The sequence below is a fragment of the Pogonomyrmex barbatus genome, unplaced genomic scaffold (genome assembly GCF_055798465.1).
Source record: "Pogonomyrmex barbatus isolate J1 unplaced genomic scaffold, ASM5579846v1 scaffold7, whole genome shotgun sequence".
Lineage (NCBI taxonomy): Eukaryota > Metazoa > Arthropoda > Insecta > Hymenoptera > Formicidae > Pogonomyrmex > Pogonomyrmex barbatus.
The window spans coordinates 194,261-207,169 of record NW_028297171.1 but is presented as its reverse complement, the minus strand read 5'-3'; the positions used below and the strand labels follow the sequence as shown (position 1 = coordinate 207,169).

The following is a 12,909-nucleotide window of genomic DNA, read 5'->3' as shown; positions in this document are numbered from 1 at the left end:
ATTTTCCATGACCCATGAGTGGACACAAATCGTCGCTGCGATCATCCATCCTCGCGAATTAAACCCGCCGATCGTAATTCTAAATTCACAAACGCGATTTAAAGAGCCGCATTGACAGTTCACGGAAGACACGTACGCTACCGCTTCATATCGCGCGCGCCCGCATCATCGAATCACCCATAGCGAGCTCAGTATCGTGCCGACCGCCGGAGCGATACCTCATTTATAAAAAACGCACATAAACACGCGCCAAACGCCGTTTCTATCCGATCATGGCCAGCTATTAAGAGCTCAATTCTGTTCACATTCCATTATATTATTCTGTGCAATTACATCCGGCACTATTTATTATTTCTTCCTTTTTATTGTTTTTTAATAAATTGTTGTTAAGTTATAACCACATATACGATCTAACTATAACTCTCTAACTCTGTAACTCTGTTTCCAATGTCCTCGCTTCCCATCTGGTAACCGACTGACCATTATCCGCACGGGAACGCGAGTTTTAAAGTTTTATATATACGTTTGTCGATTTGTCCGGACTCGGGGTGCAAAAGACGGCAAGACGAATGTAATGTTCTTTGTGGTTATGAGATTAATGTTTCCACTTTTTTGGAATTACAATATCTTATAATTATGTTTATTACGGCTAATAATACAGGTGTTTTTGATGTCAGTGTTTTACAGCAAATTAATCTTTGTTGGATTGTGGCTTCGAAAAGCCTGGGGTCTCTGTTGTTGGAGATCACTCGGAGGAATTTGTCCCGAAAAGCTCCTCCAAACGAACACGGATCTCGTGGCCTCTACGCGGAATTTGTCCCGAAAAGCTCCTCCTTTTCCTGCCCGGCGTCCATGGACAAGATGTTGGCGTCACGGAAACGTCCGATGTAGATATCGGCCGTGACGGAGTTGCAGGCCGAGTTGGCGACGGAGGCTGTGGACTCGTTTGGATAGTCACGACTGTTGGTGGAGACCCTTTTTGACCTCGATGTTTCCGCGGCAGAGCAATTACCGCGGGCGGCTATTGGTGTGGCTCTGAGAAAAACCCGGTTCAGAGGCCCGGGGAGCTCACTCTGTGGTAGTGTACAGAGGCCCGGAGAGCTCACTCTACACCGCAAAAAGGCTAGTACGTTGGCTCTGAAAAGAGCCGTTTGTACTTCAAGAGGCCCAGGGAGCACAGTCTTGTCTTCTCGGAGACCTAGTGAGCACAGTCCGAGAAGTGAGAAGAGCGTGCTGAGAGCTTGTTTTCGTGTCTTTATATACTGCTCATGACCTTATCTTAGTCACGAGAAAGTGCTTGTCTTCCTGCGCCGCATAGCGGTGGCGCCGCGCACTACGCTCATATTGAGTGTGCGCTTGTGGCGTATCGCCAGGCGTACCGCCACATTCTTAATATTAATTATTTATTCAGATAAATAATTTAAATGAACAATTTAGATAACTAACTATGATAGTAACGATTGCAGCGTATTTTATAAAACAAAGATAGTTAGCGCGAATCTCGAGTGATTAGCGATGCGCGTCTGTGCATAATATTTCAACGAAGGAATTATAATGATGTAGTAAAAGGACAATGAGAATCAGCGTTGTTTATGGTGCGCAATTTATATTCTTTATTACAATTTAAAAATGTATAACATACGTTTCAACTCTAGTTTGAGTCATTCTCAGTGTATACAAAAAATAAAGATAAAATGTATTCATCCGTGCTCACTAACGTTAATTTCGCTGACTGGAATTATTATGATCGCGCCGTGGCATCCTTAAAGAGATAAGACAGTCTTTAAGGATTGTCAATCGGATGGACACGGCTCATACAAAGTATGCACAGGAGTGCGACGCGGTTCGCACCGAGCAGCACACCAACAACGCGTACGTCTAAAGCTCCAGACAGTGACTGAACGCGATGATTCTACAAATCATCAACAACTTGTCATCAAAATAAAACCAATGTTACAGCCTCCTCAAGACAGAAACGTATGGTGCAAGAATTTAATATCAGACTATGAGTTTAAACAATTATTCTGTCTCTTAATAAAAAACATCTCTGAGAGCCGTTTCTGCAAATTACGTTCACAGTCTAATACTTTCACTGTTAAATTCATGATTGTAATCCAATCTATGTTCAGTAATGACTGAATGTGTGTTCGTGTTTCTACATATATGACTCTGGTGTTCATGCAGTCTCGTTTTTAATTGTCTCATTGTCTGTCCGACATAGCACGCACAGCTGCCGCAGCAGATCTTATACACTACACTCCTTTTGGAATGTACTGAGCGTCCTTATGAATCCTGCTTCTCAATTTATTCATACTGAAGTATGCGAGTTTTGCGTTAAAATCATCGACAATTTTTTTGAGTTTAATCGTAATTTTCGAGACAAAGGGTAGAGTGAACCATTTTGTTTCTTGTGATTGCACTGTTGCATTTGACATTCATGATCTATCTTCTCGTCTGAATAAAATTTTTAGTTTCGAATACTTTGGATACTATCAAAGATAAAATTGAGAGGATAATCATTCATTTAACAAAGTCGTAATTACTATTAGGTGTACAAAAAAGTTCTGAGCTTTTTTTGTAAAATTCAATCTTTATTCAAAAACAAACAAAAAAATATTAATCAGCGAAATATTCCCGTTGCATCAATGACCTTTTGCCATCTTTCGGGTAGCTTGCGAATTCCTTGATGATAGAAGCTCACCGGCTTCGAAGCGATAAAGTCATCAATGCATTTTCGTATCTCTTCAAATCTCACGAAATGTGTATCAGCCAAATGATGCTGCAGCGACAGGAATAGGTAGTAATCGGAAGCCATGTCTGGGCTATATGTCACGTGCGGGAGAAGTTCCCAGCCTAACGCAAAGATATGGTCTTGAGTCGCTTTCGCAACATGTGGTCGAGCATTGTCATGAAGCAAGATCACTTTACGACGTCCTTGGCCAGTAAATGGCTTCTTTTCTTCTAATGCATCGCTCAAATTGGTCAATTGTTGTTAGTAGCGGTCTGCCGTGATTGTTTCATCCGGTTGTAACAACTCGTAATACAACACACCTTTCCAATCTCATCAGATACAGAGCAAAACCTTCTTGGCCTGGATATTGGGCTTTGGCGTCGATATCGAAGGTTGACCAGGGTCAACCCATGATTTTCCACGTTTAGGATTATCATAAAGAATCCACTTTTCATCGCCTGTAATGATTTTGTGCAGAAAATCTTTTTTCCGGAACTTTGAAAGCAAAGTGAGTGCAGTGTCACGCCGGCGATTTTTGTTGCCTTCGGACAATTCATGCGGAACCCATCTGCCTTCCTTCTGAATCTTTCCCATCATATGTAAACGTACGGAAATGGTTTGCTGCGTAACGCCAAACTGTTCTACAAGCTCCTTTTCAATTTGCGCAGAGTTTATATCCAGCAGTGCTTGCAATTCGTCCGTTTCAATCTTTTGAGGGCGTCCAACACGCGATTCATCTTCAAGACTGAAATCTCCTTGGCGAAATTTTTGATACCATCTTGTACATGTAGTATGACTTACAGCGTTGTCTCCATATGCAGCACAAATCATTGCAGTGGCTTCAGCAGCATTTTTCTTCAGATGAAACGCGAAGTAGATGGAAAATCGAATGCTCTTTTGTTATTGCCATCGTGAACACTACTGATTTTTGAGGTTATGTGCATCAAACGCCAAACCGTATAGCATTTTAGAAGGCCAAATGTCAACGCTTTAAAACCGCAAAAGGGCGGGAAGATATATAAAATTTAAATTGTTATTTCGGTTGTATGAAATCTAAAGCTCAGAACTTTTTTGTACACCTAATAATTCGCCGATTTTATTGAAACTCAGAGTACATACATTTATAGAGTAATTAACTTATTTAATACTGATTATTAATACACTTAATGTAAAAAATTACTATGTAATTTTGACTTCTTAATCTCTAAATTCTTAACTTACAAATATTTAGGAATTAGATTAATTTAGTTTAATTGAAATTAAATTAGAGGTAAATTATTGTTAATAATTTAACTGAAATGTATAAAATTTTTTAAAATATATAAAATTAATCTATTAATAATATTGTTAATACATGTATTTGTTCATATTTTATTTAAAGATTACATAATTTTCTTAATATCTTCAATATTATGCTTTAAATCTGTATTTAAGTATGATAGTAACTTTAAAGTAATTATAAAATTGTAAACAATTAAGAACATATAAATTTTAAAGTAAATTTCTATAGTTCTCTTTATCATTTTAATTAAAAATTTTAACCACTTTTTACCGAATTATAAATATTTAACTTCATTTGATTAATTGATTCATAAATTCATAAGCGTATTAAATTTAAATAACTTTTAGACATTAAAAGAATTTTATAATTAATAAAAATTATTTATTCTTTTAAAATTTGTTAAAATTGTTATTATTTTTAGTTCAAAAATTAAGAATATTATATATTGTATTATTTAAGAATATTACATATTGTTACACTTCCGCTGCGGTCACTCGCACAACTCACGCGACTGGCGAAAATAGAGGCCGTTTATAAAAACAGAACTTTAATAAGCTCATAACTATTACACAGCTTGTTTTATCAATCTTTAAACTTCTCAAAAAAACCGTCCTGTACAAATCTCCATCAAATCAACTCAATCAATTAATCAATAATCATAAACAACGACGCATTGGCAAGGAACGATTCTTTCTTAAATTTTAAATATCTGTATAATATTTTATCTATAATATTTTAAATATGTTACGTATATATGTAACTAATCGAAGTGGATAAGAAACTGTAAATAGTAAAGATAATAATATCATAACAAACTTACTTTCCATAAGAAGTAAAAAAGTCGCCAAGTGTACGCGCAGTGTATGTGAAAGATTATTATATAAAAGTATTACTTTTTAATTGAAAAAAGTTTTCAATTACTGACGCAAATTATATCTTCTTAAAAAAAATAGAAATAAAACTCAAGATTCATATCTTTGCACCCGAGAAACTTCTATTTTTTACAGTTGTATTTTTACAGTTGTACAAGATATATTATCATGTTATAATTATGTGGCAAAAAATGGAAATGATATTTCTTTACATTAGAGGACACAGCTCCGATGATCTTGGGCTTGATATATGTTATAGAGATAAGGTACTTATCAACTTTTCCTTATAAATTAATCGACGGTCTCATTTAGTTTTCGAGATATAGTTACACAAAGCTTAACTTTGAAATGTTATTATTCTGTTTATATGATACCTTGTATATGATGGATAGTGTACATACATACATGTACATACAATAACATATATATATTATTTCAAGATAATATTTATATTGTGATGGTATCTTTCAGTTTATTTGTTAGATATTAATCGTGCGTCGTTTGTATCGTCAACATGCGTCTTCACGAATTTCTCAACGTTATCGATGATAAAGATAAATTGCTAAATTATTTAATTGATCTAATACGGGTTGGATTAGATCTTTTAGTAGTGGAGCCTTTCTCCATGGGAGGGAACATATAGTCTTCAAACGTATATTTCAATGCGAAGCGAGGTTCCACATGGATTTACAACTTTCCGCACAAAGTACAATTCAAATCTATATGATGATACACTGATAAAAATTAACATATTTTTCAAACTTTTCTGTATATAACTTTTTAATAAACAATAACTACTGGTTAAAACTTTTTGATTGTTACTCAGCAGTCCTTAATAATATATATTTGAGTCAAGATTATCGGAGCTAAGTCCCCTAATGTAAAAATTTACTAACATTTATATGAAAGTTCACCTTCATTACATATATCAAGATCAAGATCATCGGAACTGTGTCCCCTAATGTAAAGATTTACTATGGAAATATATATATTATTTATAAAATACTTAACGCAACAAAATAAATGATATCGCAACAAACTTATTTTTTAGAAAAAAGTAAGAAAATCGCCAAGTGTACGCGCAGCGTGTATATGAAAGATTATTATATAAAAGTGTTACTTTTTATTGGAAAAAAAGCTTTCATTACTATTCAATTACTGACGCAAATGATATCTTCTTAAAAAAATAAAAATGAAACTCAAGATTCATATCTTTGCACTCGAGAACTTTTTACTTTTACAGTTGTACATACAAGATATATCATATACAAAATATATCATATTAAAATCATCATATTATATCATCATATTATAATCAAACACAATAAAATAAATGATATCACAACAAACTTATTTTTTATAAAAAAAATAAAGAAGTAGCTAAGTATACGCGCAGTGTGTATGTGAAAGATTATTATGTAAAAGTTCCATTAAAGAGTTACTTTTTAATGAAAAAAAGTTCTTCAATTACTAACGCAATTATATTTTCTTAAAAAAAAAAATAGATAAAATTTAAGATTCATATTTTTCCACCCGAGATCTTTTTATTTTATGCAAGTTTATATTTACAACATTATGCAATCTTATGTCTAATGGTCGAATAGTATATAATGTTCAATTCTAATTTGTATAAAAGATTTGATATCAAAGAAGTGGCGCCAAGTTATAGTTACATTCGGAAGTTCAATATACAATTGCTTTTAAAATATAAAACTTATGATAAATATCAAAATATTAAAAGCTTTTCATCAATTATATCCGGCGCCAGTTATATCTTCTTAAAAAAATAAAACTTAATAAAAATAAAACTCAAGTACATATCTTTACATTCAAGAGTATTTCTATTTCAATCCAAATATTATAAAATTACGTCATTATACTGATGTTCAATGATAATATACATAATATATACTATTCATTTCTAATAACATATATCATTTGTGTAAAAGATTTGATATCAATAAAGTAGTGCCAAGTTAGCTATAGTTATATTATCTGGAAAGTTCAATCTTTTTAAAAAAATAAAAATAAAATTCGACACATATCTTTTCAAGAATTTTTCTATTTTAATTCAAGTATTATATTACAAAGTTACGTAATCTTATGTAATATTATGTAATTCAAACAATATGTAAGATAATACTCAACTCTAATAAGTATCATTTGTATAAAAAATTTGATATAAAAAAATAGCGCCAAGTTATCGTTATCATCTCGAAGGTTCAATGTACAACTGTTTAAAAAAAAAAACCACGTGACAGAATTTCAAAGTTTCAAAAAATAAGATTAATAATTATAAAATTATAATTTGATGCTCCATATTAATAGCAACGTTTCATTAAATACATTTTCTTAACTAATAAATATTAAAATTCCAAAATAGTTTAAATATTGCACGATATATGTAACTATACTATTCTGCTACGCTTTTTGCTGTGTATTTTAATAAATAGAACGATATAGTTTAAATATAGAGCGATCTTAAAATCAAACAGACGTACAAAAACTTGGCACGCCCGGGTCGCATTAAAATCCGTACAAACTTTTACTGTACTCTATTATATTCTTATTGCATAACATTAACATATCTTCTTGCATTAATTATGTAAATATTATTTTAAAAATCTATGCAAACAAATTTCTCAAATATATAAACAAATATATGTTTAATAATTGTTTAATAAAAAATAATAGTTTATTATTAAAACGTGTGTAACGAAGCGACTCCCCCTAGCTTCATGCTCCGACTTCCCTCGTCCTATCATCTGTTGAGGACCGTCGATCACCGGGGAGAGTGCCACTTATCGTCACAAACCGGCGCATTGCGCCCATTTTTTAATCATACGAACATAAGATTTTCCAAGGTATCTCGAAGAATCCACGCCGGCATTCGGCGAACACGTGCTCAGCTTCGCGGAGCACACCACCCGCGCCGCCGTTGAATGCCGCGCCGTGAAATCGTTGCGTCTCTCCGTACCGCGCCACTGAACAAGGCTCATGCTTCGTTTCCGATTTCTCCTCTCAAGATCTCCTATCTGTCCATGGAAGGGGAGCCCAACCCCGAGATCGGCTAATTCGAAACCGCTCCGTACCGAAATACGATCTCGGATAAAAGGGGCTCACTTTTCACGGAGAGCACCTGTCCCGTTTCCGAGCACAGCATCGTGCGAAGAAAAGTCGAGAAGCCTTTCCAAATCTGAAACCGAGCAAGTTAATCGTGACAGTACTGGGGAGCACTCCAACACGGCCGAGTGCGCTCGATTTACTATTTCATCTCCGAATATCTTGCGAGAAAGACGTGTCGAGGAGCGCCTCGATACCGTCACTCGATACATTTGTCAGGTGATAACCGACGAAACACCGGTGGCGTCGAGCACTCTCGACGACAACTCCGAGCACCAGAGTACTTCTTGTCTCGTCGGGTCACCCGACACTCCTCCACTTGAGTCCACGGGTTAACAGGCGAATCGCTCTCAATTCCCACCGTCAAAGTGACGGCACCTCGGAGACAATCTTCCTGTCAAAATCAGCTGTTTCCAAAACAGCCGCAGAATTCATCACGCGCATCACCGCGTGCTCCGAAGCCTAGCTGATCGCGCATCGACCGCATGTCACCCACCCCGCGTCACGCAGCACTCGCGTCCCGCACTATACACCGCGTAAGAAATATTATAGATATCTCGCAAAATAGTCGACTCGATCGTTGTACATATTTATTTTAATCATTGTCGCACTCCATCGCAGACATCAATAGAAGAATTATTGTTACTCCAACTTCTGTCGCTCTCACTTCCTCACTTGGCTGTCCGACTAAGAAGTTATCCCTGCGCGAAAGTGAAATCATTTTACATGTATATATATGTTTTTATTGCATTTTATTCCAATGTTACATCCAGTGGACTCCACAATTCTTTTCTTTCCCCAAAAAGATTATTAATAATATTTTCTCTCATATATATATATATATATATATATATATATATATATATATATATATATATATATTCTCTCATAAGAATATTGGTTTCAACTTTAACTTTTTATTAAGTATAAGTTATAAGATATATATTCATAACGCAAGAGAAAAGAATTGTAATCGCTTCAACTATTCCAGTATACTATAGCGAACTTTTTATTTAATAAAAAAAGAATATTATTAAATATTTTAAATCAGAGGTGGCAAAGCGTGGCTCGCGAGTTATTTCCTCGATCGAGCGCTGTCATTTCTAACTCGATTCATCGGCCGATTTCAGTGACGGCTGTTAATCACAATGATATAGGGTCTACTTCCCATTATAAACGGTTTAAAATTTCGATTTTTTTCTTCGCTATATCACATAATAGCCAAGTTGGTCATAAGTTGGATTAAAGTTGGATTAAAAGCTATACGACATAATGTAGCCAAGTCAATCGTATTGAAAATAAAAATAAGTCAGCGCGTCATATACGCGCGAGATCGAATGTGAACCTTTACGTGAGCTCCTCAGTTGCAAGTATCTGAGACTATCAGATCTCAGAAACGACTGATTAATTTATTAATATATTCAATTGGATTCGAATTACAAAGTCTTTTTATTTTTTTTCCTATTCTACATGACCCACAGGCGAAGATATTATGTTTCAAAACTGAAAGTGAAAATACATTTATACATATATGCATACATACATGCCTCTGTTCCACACATATATACGTTTTCTCGTACTTTTACACATGTATATACTTACCACTCCATCTGAGCAATTTAATATATCTTTTTTTTCACGTTAATTTTTACGTCTACATATTTATACTTTTCTTTTATACATTCATACATACGATTTCTCGTATTTTTATACATGTGTACACTTACCACTTTTTATGTCACAATTTGACATGTTCTTTTTTCACATTAATGCATTTCTGCATATTTATACTTTTATACATATTCTGCCGACCAAAAGTTTGGATACGCTTATGATTTTCTCGCATCTCACGAAAAGTTAAATATTTCGGTAAAAAAAATCACAAAGAAAGTAATTTAAGTAACTTAAGTTTTGTGTTGCAAATGTATTATTTTTACATTTGAAATTAGTTTTTAATAATAAATAATCTCACTTTATACATATAATTTATATAATACATAATACATTATATAATACATAAGTAACTATATAATTTATATAATACATAATACATTATATAATACATAAGTAACTATATAAGGCCGGTTCTAACTCGGGAGCTCCGAGGGGGGTAGAGGGGCAGAGGGGTTCCGCGACGCGAGACACTCCATAAGTGATGGATGCGGGATCCGCGGGGCAAGGGAGGGGGGAAGTGCGTCACTAAACGCGGGATGCGCGGGGCGAGGAAGTGGAATATGGCGCGGGGGTCCGCGAAGCGAGGGGTGACGTCACACAATGCGGGGTCCGCCGCCGCCGCCGCCGCCGCCGCCGCCACCGCCGCCACCGCCGCCACCGCCGCTGTCATCATATTCTCTCTCTTACCATTTTTTCTTCTCTCTTCCTTCCTCTTCTCTCTTCCTTCCTCTTTTCTTAAGTTCTCTCTCTTTCCACCAAGGTATCTCGTTTTGTCTTGATATTTTTTTGTAATTTTAATTTTTTAAATTAATTATTTTTTTAAAGGAGATTTTTTAAAATATTACTTAGTAATTTATTATTATTATGAATGATATTATTATTCGCGACAAAATGCATCGGCACGCGACTGGTTATCGCAGCGCAACCTGAAACCGCTGAATTGTAAGGAAGAATGGAGAATAAACCGAGTAATATTTATCATAATATATATTTATTGGTCATGTAATGCATAGTGTACAACATTATCTATTGCGTACGCTAATAATTCACAATCTATAACCGAAATTTTGTCAAAAATGTCGCTCTCGCGCAAAGTTTTTATTGCAATATGTTTATCTGTGATACAATTCCGCCGTAAAAAGTTTATAAATTGTTTAAATTTTTCGCTGACACCATATATATTCTCATAGAGCCTGTAATATACATGTTCGACGCAATGTTCAAGTTCAAATAGAAAAAATATGGTTGACGGCTTCATGTACAAGCATGTATCGCGCAATGTAAACTTTACAATATTTGTATTTCGCATTTGAACAAGTTCTATAATTAGATCATGAATCGACAATGATGAAGGAGCAATTGATTGCACAAGCTGCTCGATATCCACACGTTTCTCGATGAGGGTTTTCCACATTGCATAAGACAATAATATTTGATTGCCTCGATTATCACCAATACGTAATTCCACATAGGATACAGGTTCCACGTTGATTCCAATATCCAAATATTTATAAGTTGTGGATATTAAGGCAAATCTTCTTCCCAAGATACGAGATGTACAAGGTTCCGTAGATGATGAATTATGAGAAGATATACTGTAAGGAGAAGAATACATATAAGTAAGCTACTAATATATTAAAATATATAAAATATATAAGAAAGATTTGTGGTAATGAAACTTACTGTTTTTTGTACGCCTCATTCTGTTGAATCGAAGTGTAATAATTCACAGAGCTTCCTTTGTACATTTTTTCAAGAGCTGTTTCTTTATAGAAGTATAGACTGTCTGTCTTTCACACAGCGATTAATACAATAATAATTGTTGAAGTTCTTTTTAATTTGTATACTCCTCTATTCTTTTTTCGACGGTTTACTACGTGAGATGTGAAATATAACTCTCATTAAAATTACAATTTTGCATTTTTGCATAAGCGCCGACGAATGGCAGCTGCGATGAGATTATACAGAATAAATTTACTTTAGGCACGTTTTCGTACATCATTCGATATATGATGTAACTGTAGACACTGCAACATTTGCAGTAATATTAGCGCCAATATATGGCTGCTACGATGAATTTCGCGTAAATATCTTTATCATGTCACAATGAGATTACCTCATGTATTAAAATTGCAAATTTGCAAATCCACGTAAGTCAACGGTACAAAATATATATTTTTTAAGAACAATTGATGTTTTTCGCGATGAGATCGGACATGTGTTAAAATTACAAACTTGCAATTTCACGTAGGTTAATGGTATGAAATATGATATTAAGAACAACGGGCACGTCACAATGTGTCCTGCGATGAGATCATTGTGTTAAAAACGCAATTGTTGTATTTTCACATAAATCAAGAATAAAATCTTTATATATCATTTGATACACTCTGAAACTAAATGTCACATGCGAAAATATTCTAAAGGAGATACAACCATCATTAGTAAGATATAATGAAAAGACTGTGACACGTTCTATCATTAGTGCAAAATATCATGCAGAAACATAATAATATCAAAATGAATACAGTATTTAATGGTGAATTTGTTGCGAATAACAAACGTGCAAATAAAAGTGTCAACACGAGAAACTATAAACTCTTTCGTTCGTCCAATTTACACGAGTGGTACGAGTTGCGCGTTATTGAGCCTACCTTGGCATCCCTAGAAGAATTTCAGGAGCACGATAGCGGGTGGGCATTGTCGCGTATACTCAATTTAACTGTTAATATAAACAAACACAATCCTCTGCACGCGGGATGTTAAATTCAGTTACCGCAGGAAATTATGATAAAGAGAGCGGTGATCAACGTACAGTCTACGGACATTGCGTGTTTTGCATGGTCAATGGTCGCGGCTCTGCATCCAATTGAAAGAAACACAGAACGAGAATCCTCGTATCCACATTATACGTCGGTACTCAATTTTCAAAACATTGAGTTTCCGATGACGTTGGAACAAATTAAAAAGTTTGAATTTTTCAACAACATATCCATAAATGTATACTGCATCGAAAAGAAGAAAGAACTTTCGATCCTTCCGACACGTCTTACCAATACGAAGAAGGAAAAGCATGTCAATTTGCTGTACGTGCAGGATCCGCGGGATGATAACGCGGGACATTTCGTGTGGATCAAGAATCTGTCCCGCCTCATAGGCTCGCAACTCAACAAAAAGAACACAGGAAATTTTTTTGTGACCGGTAAGTATACATATTTTAATAAGTT

At 34.8% G+C, this 12,909-nt stretch overlaps 1 protein-coding gene and 1 pseudogene across 1 annotated transcript; one reads left to right on the top strand and one right to left on the bottom strand.

Annotated features, from left to right (window-relative positions):
* Positions 1-10,120: 10,120 nt before the first annotated feature.
* LOC105431236 (uncharacterized) lies at positions 10,121-12,279 on the bottom strand. The gene is made up of 2 exons (XM_011645295.2): positions 11,366-12,279; positions 10,121-11,277 (listed from the first exon to the last, which is right to left on the bottom strand). Exons 1-2 carry the CDS (start codon positions 11,428-11,430, stop codon positions 10,674-10,676), a joined length of 669 nt encoding a protein of 222 aa, XP_011643597.2. The 5' UTR covers positions 11,431-12,279; the 3' UTR covers positions 10,121-10,673.
* On the top strand, positions 12,179-12,888 carry LOC148934805 (uncharacterized; annotated as a pseudogene).
* The last annotated feature ends 21 nt before the right edge of the window (positions 12,889-12,909 follow it).